Source organism: Capra hircus, chromosome 19, assembly GCF_001704415.2.
Source record: "Capra hircus breed San Clemente chromosome 19, ASM170441v1, whole genome shotgun sequence".
Taxonomy (NCBI): Eukaryota; Metazoa; Chordata; class Mammalia; order Artiodactyla; family Bovidae; genus Capra; species Capra hircus.
Window position 1 is genome coordinate 24,128,160 of NC_030826.1, and position 19,112 is coordinate 24,147,271.

At 48.2% G+C, this 19,112-nt stretch overlaps 1 protein-coding gene across 1 annotated transcript; it reads right to left on the minus strand.

The window, feature by feature from the left end:
* On the minus strand, positions 440 to 19,006 carry SHPK (sedoheptulokinase). Its single transcript, XM_005693410.3, has 7 exons — positions 18,628 to 19,006; positions 13,526 to 13,667; positions 8,099 to 8,282; positions 7,157 to 7,309; positions 5,416 to 5,591; positions 2,523 to 2,723; positions 440 to 1,199 (listed from the first exon to the last, which is right to left on the minus strand). Exons 1-7 carry the CDS (start codon positions 18,901 to 18,903, stop codon positions 787 to 789), a joined length of 1,545 nt encoding a protein of 514 aa, XP_005693467.2. The 5' UTR covers positions 18,904 to 19,006; the 3' UTR covers positions 440 to 786.

A 19,112-nucleotide genomic window follows, 5' to 3' on the forward strand; every position in this document is an offset into this window, starting at 1 on the left:
TGCAGCCACTCATCTCAGTAGAACTGTGGGGCAGGCAGGGCTTTGCATGGGACAACCTACAAATGATTCCCAGAGCCATCACCAACTTCCCAAACCCAGTTCTGCAGCAGTGCCAGCCTGGGGCGTCAGGGCAAGGGGTTCTCTCTGCTCTCTCTCTGGCAGGAGCACACGCAGCTGCAACCCTCCCCTTGGAAGGCCTCCTGGGGACGTGCAGGGGCAAAAACACATTGCTGCACAGACACACTCCTAGAAAAGGGTTTTTCTGCTATCTGGCCAGACTCTTGGGAACAAAATGCCTGAATGGTGTGGCTATACATCATCTGTCCCCCTTGCTGGTCACGTCACCCACCTTTCCTTCCCTCTTCTGTGCCTTCAACCAGCTGTGTTGTGAGAACATAGGACGGGGTGTTCTTAGTTGGAGCCCACAACCACCAGATTATATTTTGTGTCTGAAGCAGACATTTATTTTGTCTACAGATGAATCACAGGTGACCCTGTTGACCAGGACGCTGGGTTACCACTCCTTTTCCTTCTCTCTTTCTCTTTCCTTCTTCCTTTCTTTCTCTACATTTGCAACCAGCTCTCAGGTGAGTTTCAGAAGGCACTGATTTGGGGTCTGGTTGATGATTCTCGGCTGCATTATGAGTGTGTGACTCTTGAGGCCCCAAGAACAAGCATTGCTTAAAAGCTGCCCACAGAGCTGTCCAGGAAAAGGATGACCCCCAAGATTGGGTCAAGGATGTTAATTAGATAAAATTTGCAACAGTCCTCTGGCCAACGGGTGTGCTAGGACTTCTGCTGGCTAAGGCTTCTCTGGAGCATGACCAGGGCGGCCCCCACAGCTGCGTCTACATCCTGTCCATAGGACACTGGCAGGGGGAATGCCCTCTGCACCTCCTGCTTCAGCACTTCATTCCTGGACAGTGCACTCCCACTGCCAATCACCCTCTCCACGCCCCACTCCCGGAGCTGCCCAAATGGAAGCATCGAGTGCAAGTTCTGAACGATGCCTCTGCACAGGGCCCGGGTCACGTGCCCCAGGGAGAGGTCAGAGGAGGAGATTCCGGTCACTGAGGCCAGCTGGTCTGGCAGGTGCCTCTCGCCCAGCACTGTTGGAGTGATGGTCAGGCAGGTGTCTCTCTGCTGGGCAGCTGCCTGGATCATGCATGAGTACACCGTGGATTCTTCAACCTCCAGGCCTGCCAGGGACAGAGAAGGTCGTGTGAGTTCAGGCACCCCTGTGAGTGCAGGCTATAGAATTCCCAGGGGGGCAGAAATGGGTTGACTTGCTGCCCCTCTTCACTGTAGGAGGCTGCTTCCTGGCTCAGAACTCACATAGTCTGGCTGGCTGTGCTCAGCTCCAGACCCCAGCCAGCTCTCTCACTGCCCACCCCAACCCAGCCTTCAGGGAGAGAACTTACATGCTGTGTGAGCCCTAACCATCCCACAACTGTGGGATGCTTGCTCCCAAGTGGGCCAAATGCATACACTGATCAGCAAGTATCATCACAGCTGCTAGTAGACTTATTAGTGGTGTCAGAGAAATCCCAGGACCACAGTCTAGCCTGCCCCTCGGCAAAGGTTGAGAACCACCAGTCTAGACCAGAGCTTGGAGTTCTGAATCACTCAAGGATCTTAATAAAATATAGCTTCTGGCTTAGTATGCCTGGGATGGGGCCTCAGCTTCTGCACTTGTCATCAGCTCCCAGAGGAAGCCAGTGCAGCTGGCCTGAGGACCACACTTTTGAGTAGAAGCTTCTAGATCAGTGCTTACCACCACGTGAGAGCATCAGAATCACCCGGGGAACTTTTAAAAAATATTTTATTCACTTATGTGGCTGTGCCAGGTCTTAGTTGCAGCACGTGGGATCTTCGATCTTTGTTGTGGCGTGCAAACTCTTAGTTGTGACAGCATGTGGGATTTAATTCCCTGACCAGGGATTGAACCTGGGTCCCCTGCATTGGGAGTGCAGAGTCTCAGACACTGGACCTCCAAGGAAGTCTCACCTGAGGAACTTTTACAAAATCCCATGCTCAGGATCCCCCTTTCCCAAGTCAAATATTCACCATTTCTAGGGATAAAAATAGTGCTGAGAACCTCCAACCAAAAGCCACTCTAGAGTCTCGTCAGTAACGCATTTAACTCCCATGTGCTGCAACTAAGACCCGATGCAGCCAAATAAGTAAGGAAAAAAAGAAATAAGGCAAATCTCAAATACATGGGACCCAGAGGCTTATTGATCTACAAAATAACACAGTGGGGTGAGGGAGAGCTGGCAGGCTATCAGGACACTCCGCAGTCAAGGTTAGGAGCAGTGCTCTCAAAGGAGGGTAGGCAATGGCCGCTCAGAAGATGAGAGTAAAGAAGGCTGCCAGCTCAGATCCCTGCAGAAGGAAGGAATGTGCCAGAACCTCGTTCAGTCTGAGACATGGATCTAGATGTTTATTGCACATTCAGCACCAGGACACTGCCACACAGAAAGGAGAAGCAGAGAACACACCCCTGAATGGACCAGCCTCACCTAGATCTGCCATCCACTGGACCAGCATACGGACAAACGTGGCCAGCACGTTCCCCCCGTTGAGTGACGCTGCCACAGCCAGGTAAGTCCTGTCGAAGTATGGGAAGTAGGCAACTGGGGCTGCGGGGTCTGGAGTCTGCGCTGGCTGGAATCCTGAAGGCATGGAGGCTACCAGCTGAACCGAGGTGCTGATGTTGAGAACTGGGGTCCGAGGAAAGCAGAGGTTAGGCCTGTTGGGCTAACTCAGAGGCCACAAGTCACAATGGGGCTGGGGAAATGTGCCACAAATTTCTGGATACTCCTCCTTTCAGGAGGCAGAAACTAATTGAAATAAATCAACTGGACTTCCCAGGTGGCACTAGTGGTTTAAAAACAAAAAAGCCTGCCTGCCAATACGGTAGACAAAGAGACAGGTTCCATCCCTGGGTCAGGAAGATCCCCTAGAGAAAGAAATAGAACCACCCACTCCAGTACCCTTGCCTGGAGAATCCCATGGACAGAGGACCCTGGAGGACTACTGTCCATGGGGTCACAAAGAGTCAGATGTGACCTAGCAAATAAACAACAACGAAGGATAGTACTGGTCAGTTTTTAAACTAAAGTTTGAATTGTAATAGTTCTAACTGATGGAGGAAAAAAGATGTGATGACAAAGAAAACCCAAGAAAGATGAATGTATTCTCTGTTCCCCTTGATAACAAGGCAGGGCTGTAGGGAACAAGGTGTAAAGAAGGTTGAGAAGTGCTTGCAAATGAGACTCTCAACCAGGGCTGAACATTCTTGCAAACGAGATGGTCTGCCCAGTGTAGGGAACTAGGTTTAAGGAAGGTTGAGAAGTGCTTGCAAACGAGACTCTCAACCAGGGCTGAACATTCTTGCAAATGAGATGTTCAGCTAAGAATCCTGTTTGTTCCCGTGGGAAAAGAACATTTCTTGCACACAAGGATGTTTCTCTGATTCCTCAAAAGGAACAGACCCTGGGACAAAACAGATTCTAAGTTGATAAAGAAGTTCCCCAAAACAAAGTCTTAGCTGCAGTAAATAAGTCAAGGTAAAGGTTATCTCGCCCTGCGCCTGCGCACTGTATAGTCTCTGAATCATAGTGGTTGGCAGCTTGCCCTGTAGGTTGTTGTGCAAGGGATATAAAATAAAGCAGCTGTAAAAAAACAAGTGTTAAAATATAAAGATTCAAACCACTCTGCAGTGTTGGTGTTTCATTCTGTCGCCAGCACAGGGCTGTCAAAGTGGGCCCACTCAGCCTGGTTGCCCTGAGGATCAAATGAAACACACAGTCTGCCAACACCTTGCTGGGGCAGGCAGGCCCAAAGTCCAAGGTCTACTCCACCCCAGCAGGGGCAAATGACAGCCCCCAGATCATATCCAGCCTGGCCATCTGTTTTTATATGGCCTAGGAGCTAAGAGCGGCTTTTGTATATATATCATTTTTAATGATAAGTTTATTGAGGTGTATTATAATTCAAATAAATTCACCATAAAATGCACCCTTTTCAAGTGTGCAGTTCTGTGCTTCCTAGCATATTCCTTTATGCACTGTTTATAGTACATACACAGGTAAACATCACTGTGATCTAATTTTAGGACATTTTTACCACTCTGGAAAGAAATCCCTTACGGGTTAGCAATCAACCCCCACTCCCAGCCCCTGACAACCATGACTCTTCTTTCTGTCTCTATGAATTTGCCTGTTCAACTCTGGACATTTCCCAGGAATGGAATCACACACTATGTGGCCTTTCACTTTCCTTCCCATGTTGTAGCATGTTATCTCTGTGGATATACCACATTTTAAAAATCCGCTTATCAGTTGATGAACATTTGGGTTGTTTCTATCTTTTGGCTATTATGAATAAGGCTGCAGGGAAAAAATTGTGTACCAGTTTTTGTGTGGACACGTGTTTTCAAATCCCTTGGGTAAACACCAAGGAGAGGAATTGCTGGGTCATGGTAATTCCATGCTTAACTTTCGGAGAACTGTCAGACTGTTTTCCAAAGGGACTGCACCATTTTACAACCCCAGTGGGATATTCTTACCTTTTTAAATGGTTGAAAAGAAATGAAAAGAAGAAGACTATTTCATGAGACATGAAAATTTTATGAAATTCACATTTCAGCCTCTAGAAGTAAAGTTTTATTGGAACACAGCTACACCCACTCACTTATGCATTAGCTAAGGCTGCTTTGCTGCCCCAACAGCAGGTAAGTAGTTGTGGCAGAAACTAAATGGCCCACAAAGCCTGAAATATTTACTACCTGGCCCTTTACAGGAAATCTTTGCCAACCCTTGCCTTGGAGGGCAGCCTCTACCTCACTGTGACTCTCTCACACGAAATACAGGAAAATCTGCACTTCTAATCAAATCCAAGAGAACTTCCATTGACACACACACAGTAACAAAAACCCTAATCTACTCATCTGTTCCTTGGTCAGGGAGACACACAGAAACCAGCTAACTAGAGAGAGTCATTTTCCTCCCCTGGCCCTAGAAAAAAAAGGCACTGGCTGTGCTCAGGGCAGAGCTCTTCCTGCTAGATGATAAGCTCCCTGGGTAGGGGCTTCACCTGTAGGGATGACGGTGGGGTTTTCTGTTCGTTTATTTTGTTTTTTATTGGACTAAGAGCCTGTGGGCTCTTAGTTGCAACATGCAAGATCTAGTTCCTTGATCAGAGATCAAACCTGGGCCCCCTGTATTGAGAGCATGAAGTCTTAACCACTGGACCACCAGGGAAGTCCCGAAGGTATTTTTCATGTTTGCAGGACAACGGTCAAGAGGACATTGAGACGGCTGGCTATGTGTGCCCCTCAGACCCTCACACAGAGCTGAGGCTTATGAGGCCCCAGTAGAGACTAGAGGAGAGAACCAAAGAAAGACTTACCTGCATCGGTCTTCTGGGCCATGCAGGAATAGACGGAGGCCTGCAAATCACCCAAGGCCACGCCCACCTGTGTCCCCCTTGGGATCTCAAACCAGGCCTGCGAAGTTCTTCCTGCCACACTGCCAGGCTCCGCTACATCTGGGAGCAGCTGGACAGGAAAGCCGGCGGCCTTCAGTCTGCAAATCAAAAGTGGACAGCCTGTCTAGTCAGTACTGGATCTTCTGTCTCCTGTTGCTTCCAGGAAACTGAGCAAAGGAAAGTGCCCTGGGACACGCGTTCAAGAAGAGAGGGCAGAATCCAGTGTTTGTACAGACGGCCCTTTTGCCTCTTTTTAAATCCATGAGATGTCTTGAGTGTTTTAGAGTGAACACTGGCTTTCAAGAGCTCGGGATGGGCCTTCCAAGGAAGAACATAACCAGTTTAAGCAGAGGTGATCGGAAAGGATTGGCTAAGAAGCAGATCAGCATCTGGCCTCCTATGTTTGAGGGGAGCACAAACACTCTGCAAAGGGGGGCAGTCAGAGTTTTAGAGCCAAGTCACAGTTGGTTAGCACAGGCCAAACCAAAGTCAAACCCATCAGTCTCCTGAATACCAAATGTAGTCACCACTCAGGGTTAGTGAACATGGGGCTGTCAATTTCATAAAACATGCTAGAAAGTCCTTTACCTGAACTACCAGGCGCTTTTTGTTTTATTACAGAGCTCAGAATTTGGGACCTGGAGGAAGTGAATTTATGGACCTCTGGACCTGAAAAGGCAAATGATTGTTTCAAAAGAACTTAAAAGGTATCCCTCATTCCTTCCATTTCTTAACCCTACTTTTAAATATATTATGATAAAAATTAATTTTAAAAAAGAAAATGCCTTTAAAATATTATCAAAAACAGTCAAATACCTACAATAAATTTAATAAAAGATGTAAAACTCTATGCATACAAGCTATTTTTAAAAGAAATTAAAGATTAAAAATAAATAAATGAAATGCTTTTAAAGGTTTGTGTCATAAAAAATGTGTGTGTATATATATATATATATAAAATGGTGGTGGGGAGGGATAGTTAGGGAGTTTGGGATGGACATATACACACTGCTATATTTAAAATGGATAACTGAAGGACACACAATTTACACGGTCAGGAGCCTGCCGTGTACCCCCTTTGCCTGACAAAGCAATAAAGCTATTCTTTCTACTTCAGAAAATAAATAAAATAAAATGGAAAAGCAACAAGGACCTACTGCACAGCACAGAGAACTCTGCTGAATGTTAGGTAGCAACCTAAATGGGAACATAATTTGAAGAAAAAATAGGTACATGTTTTTGTATAACTGAATCACTTTGTCACACACCTGAAACTAACACAACATTGTTAATCAACTATACTCCAATATAAAATAGAAAGTTAAAAAAAAATAAGATAAAATAAAATTTAAAAATGAAAGTTGTTGTTTGGCATCTATGGGCTGGGTCCAGGATTCAGAAAGAACCGGGGAGTGCACCCCAGGCCCGGGCAACAGTGGAGGAGCAGGAGAGCATGGCATGGTGGGCAGCACCCTTCCCCAAGGACTTCACTTACAGTCTGGCCCACCCATGCCCAGGGGCTGGAACAGGCTGGGGGCTCTTGAAACCTAATTCTTGGCCTCATGGAATCCTCCACTACTCCCAGATGGGAAAACACCACTGAAGCTCCCACTTCAGAGATTCTACCTTTCAGCCTCAAGCCAGCCTGCAAGGTTATACTCACATCTCCAAGTTCCAGCTTTGGCTCGTGGTGTTGAAATAGCCCCAGCTAGCAGCATTTTGGTCGGACATCAAGGGTCTTGCCAAGCCGCACAGCATGGCAACCACATAGTCATGGATGGTGCCAGCTGTATCGTAGGACTTGAGGAACTCCGGGCTGTTTGTCATACCCAAAACAATTCAGCGTGGTTTAATATTGACTGAAAAGCACGAGCCACAGCTAACTGAGGGCAGTGTGGACAAGACATGGCATAACTGGGCAGTGACTAGAATCCCGCAGGGTACAGTCCCCCACAGCCGAACTTCCCAAGGTGAGGACCTCCAAAAGCCTCCAAGCCGAGCTGGCCGGAGTCAGCCTTAGGGGAGGGTATTCACAGGAGGTCACATCATGCCTGGGAAAGCAGGACATCAACCGTTCTTAGCAGTCCTGAGCCCACTATGAACCCATCATGTGACCATTGGTAACTCCCTTACCCTCTCTGGCCCCTTCTTTTCCCCTCTGGGTTAGAATCAGATAACCAACAAGCCCCCTATGCAAAATGAAGAAGCAGTGGTAGACCAAGTCTAGGTCTTGAGACTGTACTCTGTGCAAGGCCACGCTCACTAAGGGACAGTCCAGTGTGGAGTGATGCTGACCAGCTAGAGGTACAGCTCCCTAGCCACTCTCCTGCATCAAAATCATAGTGCTTGGGCTCAGTTGTGTCTGACTCTGCAACCCCATGGAGTGTAGCCCTCCAGGGTCCTCTGTCCATGGGATTTTCCAGGCAAAAACACTGGACTGGGTTGCTATGTCCTTCTCCAGGGGGCCTTCCCTGACCCAGGGATCAAACCCACGTCTCCTGCGCCTCCTGCACTGCAGGTGCATTCTTTACCCACTGAGCCATCAGCTAGCCACTCTCATTCCCCTGAAAATCCATCATCCGATTCAAAGAACAGTCGTCTGTACCTATTTTTCAAAAGCCAGAAGATAGTTGCACAGCCAAACCCCGTGGCCACGCTGAGATGCGACTCCGGCTGGGGCAGAGAAGCCAGGAACTCACTGCTACACCGGCCATCCTGCCACGTGACCAGGTGGCTCACAGCTCTAGGCTCGAACACAGGGGCGGCCCCTCCCTCTGTCCATGCACAGCCTGGAAGGAAGATGAGCAAAAAAGGAGAATAGGGCAACTGATGGGCAGCAGCATGTACTTGAGACTACCCTGCTAGTGAGGTTACAGGACAGACTTTATCACCCATGACAATGCTTTATTCACACACAGGGGTCCTAGCCAGGACCCAGAAAAGCAGGAAGTGGATGGACCTAGAGATGGTTACAGTGAGTGAACACTTGACACAGGACAAATATCATATGACAGCGCTTATATGTGAAATCTTAAAAAAAAAAAATGGTACCCATGAACTTATTTACAAAACAGAAATAGGGTCACAGATGGAGAAAACAAATATGGTTACAGAGGAGGAGGGGAAGGGATAAATTGGGTGGTCGGGATGGACAAATACAAACTATTATATATAAAACCAACAACTGGGGACTGCCCTGGTGGTCCAGTGGCTAAGTCTCCATGCTCCCAAGGCAGGGGCCCTGGGATCGATCCCTGGTCAGGGAACTAGATCCCACATGCGGAATTAAAGATTCTTCATGCCACAACGAAGATCAAAGGTCCTGCATGTCACAACAAAGACCCAGGACAGCCAAACAAATAAACAAGACTTTTATTTTTAAAAAATAAATAACTAATAAGGACCTACTGTATAGCACAGGGAACTCAAAACACTGTAATCAACTATATGGGAAAAGAAGCCAAAAAAGAGTGGGTATCGGTATATGTATCACTGATTCACTTGGCTGCACATCTGAAACTAACACAGCATTGTAAATCAACTCTACTCCAATAAAAGTTATTTTTTAAAAAAGAAAAAGAGCAGAGAGGTGGTCACAAATGTATGCACCTGAACCTTTTAAAGTTTCACCTGGAAAATAGGGGTAAGCGGGCAATGGGATGGCCCCCCTTTAGGGTAATCTACCCTCAAAGCCACATTTCTGCCTAAAGCTGGGAGTCTAACCCCTGCACTGAAGCTGGACATCTGCAGCTTTTTTTTTTTTCCAACCCTTTTATCTGCTTCCAACACTCTTTTGACCCTTTTTAAAAAATTTCTAGGACTATCATTTTTATTTTGTCTGTGTTATAAAACAGAGTTCTTACCATGTAAGAGGGATTGTTCAAAGCACTTTCAAAATATTAATTTATTTAATCTACATATTAGCCTTACAACATATGTGTGATAAGAGCTCTAGAGCACAGGCTCAACAGTTGTGGCTCACAAACTTAGTTGCTCGGAGGCATGTGGAATCTTCCCAGATCAGGGATCAAACCGGCGTCCAGGGAAACCCCCAGGAACAGTATTTTAAAAAACCAATTTTCCACCCCCTTTGCCAACTCTTGACATTCTCAAACTGATTTCTTACAATCCAGTGAGAGGAAAAATGATTTCTCACTGATATTTTCATCTGCATTTCCCTAATTAATAGTGACATCGAGCAGCTTTTCAAGTGCTTATTAGCTATTTGTACTTTCTCTTCTAACATCTGCCTATTGGTTTCCTTTGCCTATTAGTCCACAGGGCCATTGGTCCTTTCTTTGTTACTCATTCTTCATAGGCCCCATTCTTCATCCTTTGTCTACTATACACTGCTGAAAATTTTCTCCCTGCCTGCTGCTGGCCTTTTAGCTTGGTTTTATGATCCCCACTTGTCTCCTGCCATTACTGAGCCTGAAAATGGAATGTGGAAACTGGCATAACCACAGGCCTCTCAAAAGACACCAGTCACTCCCTCTCCTCTCCTCCAATGGGCTCGCCTGTGCCCTCAAGGAGGCACTTAGCTCTCTGCTCGGGTTACTGGTGCCCGTCTGTGCTGACCGCCTTGAGTGAGCCCTGGCAGAGGAGGGCTGAATCCCCATTCCTATGTCTCCCAGGGGGCCCAGCAAGGAGCCTCAAGCATTGCAGATTCTGAAATCAAACCGAATTATGGCCACTGTTAAAAGCAGAACTACTTGATCTCAAATAGGATTTCACTCGCTCCACTAAGCGGGTTATCATCATGGTCGAATGGTGGCTCTCCTCCTTCCCATAAACAGAAACCAAACCAAGTAGGTGGGCAGACGGGCTCCATGAAATATTAAGAAGCTCTCTCCACCCATATGGATGACGGTCTGTGTGGTTGTTACAGAGTCCAGGAGATGGGCAGAAGGGAAGGCGTGTGACCAGACCACAATCATTAGATCTCTGCTGTCCTCTCTGGGAAGGGTTTTAGTATTAAAAGGACGTTTATTCTCATTAATGCAAAATTAAGGAGTTTAAAAAGCTTTTACAACCTAGAGTCTCCCCAAGAGGTCAGCACTAACACCATGACCAGCCTTTGGCTCTTGCTACTGATTGGAGCCAAGCAGTTCCCGCGGTCCCTGCTGGCCTGACGATGGGCAGACAATGAGAAAAGAGGTGGGGGAGAGCCTGGGCTGGCTTCTGCACTTATCCAGGCCCATCCTGGTGACTGATCAAAGGCTGCATCACCAGACCTCCATCAAGCTGCTCAAAAGCAGGTTGCCACTCACTTGGCCCAGGGGAATCGGAATCACTGATTCTCCAGGCAAAGGAGGGGTGAATCCCATGTTCAGATCTCCTTAACTACAATCCCTCCCCCAGTAGCCATCATCCTCTGCTTAAAACACTTGCAGTAAAATGTTGATATTTTTGAAGCTGGGTGATGGGTGTGTGTTGATTCATAACAACACTGTTCTCCCTACTTTTATGTCTATGTAGAACATATATATATATATATAATTTTATTTATTTATTTATGACTGTGCTGGGTCTTCATCGGAGCTTCCCTGATAGCTCAGTTGGTAAAGAATCTGCCTGCAATGCAGTATACCCTGGTTCAATTTCTGGGTTGGGGAGAGTCCCTGGAGAAGGGAAAGGCTACCCACTACTTCACGGGCTTTTCTCCAGGTGCAGAGAGTGGGGGCTACTCTTCAATGCAGTGTGTGGGCCTCTCATTGCGGTGGCTTCTCTTGTCACAGAAGCACAGGCTCTAGGGCAGTGGACTCAGTAGTTGTGGCCCACGGGCTCGAGAGCACAGGCTCAGTAGTTGGGGTGCACAGGTTTAACTGTTTGGCAGTACATGGGATCTTCCCAGACCAGGGATCAAAACCATGTCTTCTGCATTGGCAGGTAGATTCTTTACCACTGAGCCACGTGGGAAGTCCTGAACATTTTAGAATTTTTAAAAATTTTTTTTCATGCTTGCCATAACAGAAGCTCACAACTTCCTCCAGGAGCCTGATCCTTCCTTCCTCGGACATTCTGTTGGGCTGTTCCTCCCTTCGTTGAGCTAGTGTATCCTTGTGTGGCTCTGGTCCTCCCAGAGACCTTTCAAAGTTCAGGTGTCTGAAGTCAGACAGACTTGGGTTTGAAAGCTGGAGTCACCACTTGCTGTCATATGACCCTAAGCATATTATTTTATAATCTCTCTGAACCTCCACTTCTCATCTGCTCAAGAGGGACAATAATGCCACCTACATCATAAGGATGTTGGGAAAATTTGATGAGATCACACAGGTAATGCCCTTAGCTCTGCACCTGGCATGCAAAGTGCTCATTGCTGTTTTGCTGGCTTAATTCCCCTCCTAGAGGCCAAACAGAACAAGCCACCCACATCTACACTGTGGCAGACCTTCTGAAATAAATACCCCAACAAAATAATGCTTAGCAACGGTTCCCATGAAAAGGACATGGAACTGAAAATTCACGAATATCTGTGATGATGTTAAACAACAAAAACTATGCTCAAATGCAGAAAAGTTTCCTCTGTGTCTCTATATCTCCCGCAGCTACACTAATCTCTTAGTGTTGGCAGTGATGATCCGAGATCCTGGTACAAAGAAAGAGAAAGCTATGAAAAAAATCCACTCGATTGAATCCAACAGAGAATCAGAGAGGACTCACTCTTCACCCTCTCCCTGTTCATGTTTAATGTGTGAGTGGACAGTTCAATTTATTACATCTTTGAACAGGACAGGATGCTCACAAAACGCAAGAGGACAGCCTGACCCTTCACAGGGAGTCTTTGGCAGCACATTTCTGGTTCCTGGTGAGGCAAAAGATAGATGAGCCCCAGGCTGAGCAGCTGGAGTTTGTCCCCTGTGGACAGACACTCCAAGACGAGGATAATAGCAGGAGCGAAGGGGAGCTGCACCCTGCTCAGAGGAAAGGTTAATAAGAGGCCGAGACTTCCCTGACAATCCAGTGGTTCAGACTCCGTGCTTCCAATGCAGGGGGCACGGGTTTGATCCATGGGAACTAAGGTCTGGGAACTAAGATCCCACAATCCCACATGTCTTGTAGCCAGAAAAGAGAGAGACCACATATTTCTCGTTCTTGAGGTCATGGAGACCTTCCCAACTACACATGCGTAAAAAGGCTCCTCAGGGGTCAAAAAGGGAGGGAGTGCCACCCCATAGTAGGCGATGTCAACATTCCCATAGGCCTCTTTCCTAGAATCCATCTCAGCTAAGAGATGAGCATGCACACAGGGGAGGGCCCTGAGATAAACTAAACATGGCAAAGCAAGGTGATTGGCAGCCAGAGGAAACCAGAAGAAATGCCCCATATAAGTGATTCAAACTACCACGAGGGCACAACTCTTTCCCTGAGCCCACCCGTGCATCTATCCACACATACCCTTTCTCCTCCTAGCAAACAACGTACTTGTTTCACTATGTTTTGTATCTCTGTGGAAATTCCTTTCTACAAAGCTGACAGACCAGCACCTTGTCCCTGGCTATGGGTCTAGGGGCTAGGATTCAGCTCTCTCACTGCCTCACCCTGACTTCAGTCTCTGGGCAGGGAACCAAATTCCTGCTTTCAGTCGCGCCACAGGCTGAGGCCATTGAAGATCACAGGGTGACTGCTTTTGCTTTGTTTTGTTTCAATGTGGACCATTATTAAAGTCTTTATAGGGCTTCCCTGGTGGTTCCGTGATAAAGAATCTGCCTGCAATGCAGGAGACAAGGGTTCGATTCCTGGGTCAAGAAGATCCCCTGGAGGAGGAAATGGCTACCCACTCCAGTATACTTGCCTGGAGAATTCCATGGACAGAGGAGCCTGGCAGGCTGCAGTCCATGGGGTTGCGAAAGAGTTGGACATGACTGAGCAACTAAACAACAACATTGAACTTGTTACAATATTGCTTCTGTTTAACACTGGGGTTTTTTTGTCCTGGAGGCAGGTGGGATCTTAGTCACAGAACAGGGATAGAACCCACACCCACAGGGCGACTGTTAACAGAACATGATTGCCCCCAAGCCCAGCATACCTTGGCCTGTTTTCCAAAACACGACTCCATGCATCTGCCCTGACACGCCGATGCCACAGACCTTCCGGAGCTGCTGCCGGGGAAGGGCAGCAAGACACTCGTGGAGGGCCTGGATGATTCTCCTCACATCCTGTTCTTGCCCCTGGAAACAGAATAGGACATGCTGGGCAGAGGCACACACTCTGGGAGGAGAGGAAGACAGAGGCGGCAGGGACTTCCTGCGTGGGGGCTGCCTAGCTAATTCCCCCGAGGCCACTTCCAGGACCTGCTGACTGGGCATCAAGGCTGAGATGTGGGCCTGAGGGGTCTCCACCACCTCCTCCTGGAGTAGGAATGTGGTGGGTAAGGCTCCACTCCTCCCTTTACCAATGACGGAGGGCTTGACCCAGGTTTGATCCCTGGGTCGGGAAGATCCCCCGGAGAAGGAAATGGCAACCTATTCCAGCATTCTTGCCTGGGAAATCCCATGGAAGCAGGAACCTGGTGGGCTACAATCCATGGGGTCGCAGAGAGTCAGACACGACTGAGCGACTTCACTTAGAGATGAGGAGCCACTGCAGCTCAAGCTCAACCAGTGGCCAGACTCTGGCCCTTGCTGCGGAACAGTCTGAGCTGAGCAAAGCGCTGCCCTGCCCTACCGGCACTTACGGTCCAGCTGCGCTATGTGCCGTGCTTAGTCACTCAGTCATGTCTGATTCTCTGCAACCTCATGGACTGTAGTCCGCCAGGCTCCTCTGTCCATGGGGATTCTCCATGCAGGAATACTGGAGAGGACTGCAAGCCCTCCTCCAGGGAATCTTCCCAACCCAGGGATCATACCCAGGTCTCCTGCATTGCAGGTGGATTCTTTACCAGCTGAGCCACCAGAGAAGCCCAAGAATACTGGAGTGGGAGCCTATCCCTTCTTCAGGGGGTCTTCTGGACCCAGGAATTGAACTGGGAACTCCTGCATCGCAGGTGGATTCTTTACCAGCTGAGCTACCAGGGAAGCCCTATAGTCCAGCAGCACAGGCAAACACAAGAAAGAGGTGCTGCAAGGGGAAATAAGGCAAGGTACAGGGAACGCTGGGGCAGAAAAAGGATGGAACACAGCAGGAAAGATGTAGACAAGAGAGCTTTCCTAGGGACTTCCCTGATGGTCCAGTGGCTAAGACTCTGAGCTCCCAGTGCCAGGGGCTCAGGTTTGAGATCTAGTCAGGGAACGCTATCAAATTTGCCACAGCTAAGAGTTTGCATGCTGCAACTGAAGATCCCTCATGCCACAGCCAAGAGCTGGTGCAGACAAATAAATAAATAAAAATTTTAAAAATAAAAAAACTTGTAACTTATTTTTTAAAAGAAAGAGAAGAAAGGCTTCCTGGACTAAAGCACCTGACAACAGGTGCTAGTGGTTGCTTCCGATCACATTAGGCAGACATTTCCTGATGTGCTGAGGGGCCACAATTTGCGCCAGGGGCAGTGCAGGCCTCCCCTCCTTGGAGCTAGCACTTCATCTGTCAGCTGGCCTTGGGCTGTGGCAGTTCTTGGCTCAAAACAGATATGACCAAAGGATTAGAAAGAAGGAGGTGAGGAGGGATAGGATGGGGGAAAGAGTGGGCAGACAGCACTGAGCATTTTCTTGAGGAGGCAGCCTCGTATCCTAACAAGGCTCTTTTCTTGGACTGAACCACTTGGCGCGGTGTGGTCAATTAACTGGTCAACCCTAAAGGAAATCAACCCTGAAAGTATTCATTGGAAGGACTGATGCTGAAGCTGAAACTCCAATACTTTGGTCACCTGATTCAAAGAACTGACTCCTTAGAAAAGACCCTGATGCTGGGAAAGATTGAAGGCAGGAGAAGAAGGCGATGACAGAGGGTGAGATGGCTGGATGGCATCACCGACTCAATGAACATGAGTTTGAGCAAGTTCTGGGAGTTGGTGATGGACAGGGAAGCCTGGTGTGCTGTAGTCCATGGAGTCGCAAAGAATCAGACACAACTGAGCAACTGAACTGAACTGAACTTGGCATGAGGGATCTTATTTCTCAGACTTGAAATCGAACCCGTGCCTCCTGCAACGGAAGTCTGGAGTCTTAACCACTGGACTGCCAGGGAAGTCTCCTAACAAGACTCTTTATGCAGAAGAGACTACAGGAGAACTGACTGAGCAGTAAAAGACAGGGCGGAAAGAAGCTGCAGAGATAAGCATGATCCCCCAGGAGGGAAGAACTAAGACAGCAGGCAAAGGAAGAAGGAAGCAGGGAAGAGACATTTGTTTACACCTGCCCTGTCCAACACAGCAGTGATTAGCCACACGAAGCTAGTCCACATTGAAAACTACACACCAAATTTCAGATTTAGTAAGAAAAAAATAAAGCACAATCTCTCATTAATAATTTCATATTATTACATATTGAAATGATACATTTGGATACATTGGGTTATGTAAAATAGGTAATGAAAATTAATTTCAGGGTTCCTTTTTACTGTTTTTTTAACACGGCTGCCAGAAAACTGAAAACTACATGAGACTCACATTTCCACTGGACAGTGGTGGTTTACAGAGTTCCCACGTGGCCGCCAGATGGTGCATGAACCCAGAACAGAGAAGTGGTTCTCTATATGGGCCCAAAGTGGGTGAGCTGTGGGGATAGGGACAGTGGAGGAGGGGAACAGGCTGGATGGAGTGAAGACAAGGAGGCAGTCAGTGTACAGCGAGTTTTAGTGGTGAGTGTGACGGGGGAGTAGTTCTTGGACAGACAATGGGTACGCCCACAGTGTAATAAGACAGGTGCTGCCCCCATTCCTTGGTTCGGAATATCAAGTGGTCTATATCCAGATCAAATCCTAGAACTTCAGATTGGAAAAAAAAAAAGAGCTTAAGAACTCATTCAACCCTCTTCCTCCCCACTCCTTTAACAGAGGGGGAAATGGAAGCCCAGAAAGGAAAAATTAATAGCACAGAAAGGGTTGCAGAGGTAATTTCCTGGCAATTCAGTGGTTAGGACTCAGCACTTTTACTGCTATGGGCCTGGGTTTGATCCCTGGTCTGGGAACTAAGATCCCACAAGCCGTGTGGCACAGCCAAAGAAAAGGGGGTAGACAGAGTTTCCCCTCAAATATCCTGCTATTTTAAAGCTGCAAAGAGCTAAACATCTGACCTTCCACATAGCTGCCAAATTTGGCCATGGAGTACACAGTGCTTCTAAAGAGTGAGAAATGTGGACAGGAGGATGGAACAGAACCATCAGGGGTTTCTATAGATCAGTAGTTCTTACTCCAGGGGTGATTTTTGTCCCCTAGGGGGCATTTAGCAATATGGAGATATTTGGGGGTGTTGCAACTGGGGAGGAGGGTCTACCAGCTTGCAATGGGTTAGAGGCCAGGGATGCTATTAAATAACCTACAACGTATAGGACAGCCCCTCACAACAAAGAATCATCCTGCCGTCTAGTATCAACAGTGCCAAGGTTGAGAAATCCTGCTCCAGGTGAAATTACAGTAGTGCTGTTTGTCCCAGAGCACAGCATGCAGGCGGGGGATGCAAGGGAGGGGGCTATTACGAACATCTCCTAAACCCCTCCTTAGGCAGGTGTGGAGCACTGGGTGTGCCTATAAACAGAGAACAGCATGCTGAACACTGGAGGAAGTGGGGAATGTGGCCCTATGTCTAGAGCCAAGAAGTAGCACTATCTCAAGAGAAAAAGGGCACTGCCTAAAACCCACTTCCTGGAATCTTGGCTCTGCTGCTCAGCCCGACGGGGTCCAAGCTGACGTTGCCTCCGTGTCAAGGTCCATGAAGTGAGATAACGATACTAAAATGCCCTGATGCTCCAACCAAACTAATTTTGAAAGACTCTGTGAAAATGTGCTCCTGAAATCTTTACCCTCTGAAGTGCTTCTGAGCAAGATGGACTCTGGGGACTTCCCTGGAAGCCCTGTTGTTAGAACTCTACACTTTCACTGAGGAGGGCCTGGGTTTGAACCCTGGTTGGGGAACTAAGATCCAACATGATGCAAAGTGCAGCCAAAAAAAAGAAAAAAAGATGGAGTGTGAACCCTAAAGAACTGAGCCCAGTTATGTAGCAAGAGCTTGTGAAAAACAAAGTTCTTGGGAATGGGGTTTGGCTCAGAAAATCGAGGTTTGTGGCCAGCAGTGGCCATAGAGGTTATCTATTTCAATTATAAGAGCAAGCAGAGATCCAGAAAGTCATGAGGTTACAAAGAAAGTTCCTTGATATTAATTTCTATTATCAATGAATTGAACATTGAGCTACCTTTTTCAGGGAATTAATGGACTCCATCTCTGAGAATTAACATCCTTTCTGAACCCACCTCTTACAACTGAGCCCACTGTGGTGAAATTCTCAATTTCTATCTCATAGCTGGCAACCTACTCTAGTACTCTTGCCTAGAGAATCCCATGGACAGAGGAGCCTGGTAGGCTGCAGTTCACCGGGTCGCAAAGAGTCGGACAGGACTGAGCGGCTTCACTTAGTCACTTAGCTTTCACAAGACACTAGTTTTTGTGTAGAAATATCAATCTGAACTTCTCAATGTCAACCTGTCCTAATGTCTTTCCTCCAAGCTCTCTCAGCCTTTGGGGTCAAGGGACTTTTGCTAGCCAAATGTTTGAGTTCCTCCACCCACAGTCTATAGCTGTGGGATGAGAGAGGGGCACGTTACACCTGGTTTTGCATCTGATTTCTCAAGGAAAACCCAGACACTGCCCTAAGAAACAAACTGAATCCTGAATTTGAGGACACGGGGCAGATGTGAGGAGCAGAGAGCCACAAGAATGAGAAGGTGGCCTGAGATCACTCCATATGCAGGAGAGCAATTTTCCCGCAGGTCAGGGTACAGAAGGTGAAGGGCAGAGGGCACGGGGATCTAGCGCCGAGGGCAAGGCTTCCAAAGAAGGCTCGAGAGTGGCTAGATCGGTGCCAGCAGATGGGAAAGCTCCTGGGAGGAGAGCTATCGAATCGAGGGACTTGCATCAGGCAAGCAGAGATCAGGCAGGCAGAGATCAGGCAGGCTGGAGCAGTCAGGGAGACTTCATTGAGGAGGGAGAGGGTGTCCGGAGGCTCCCGGAGGCGGTGCGGCTCCAGGGAGCTGCCTCACCTGGGGCCCCGCCGCCGCGCTCTGGGCCGCCGTCTCGGCCTGCGCAGCCCGAGCACAGCTCGCCAGTACCACGAACCCGGAAGGGTCGCCGGGTGCGGCCTCCACCAGGGCCGCCTTCACAGAGGTGGTGCCCAGGTCGATGCCGAGAGTGACAGATCGTGCAGCCATGACAGCGTCCGCGCCAGCACCCTTCACCCTGGACCTAGGCGCCGAGGCGGGCCCTCGCCTACCAATCTTTCCAGCCACGCCCAACACACAGAATTCTCGTCTTCCCATTGGTTGAGGAGGGCTGAGTTCTTCGCATTCCGCGCGACGGTCCCCAGTTATAGGCGGAGCCGCAGGGAAGACGGGACCTAGAGGCCCCGCCCCGCGAGGCAGGGTGTGCAATGTTGGCCGAGGCTTCAGCTTCGCTCACCAAAGTATCTCGAAGTTCCCAGACAGGCCCTGGAAGATTCGAGAGCCCTTGTGGCCCTAACAGTGACTTA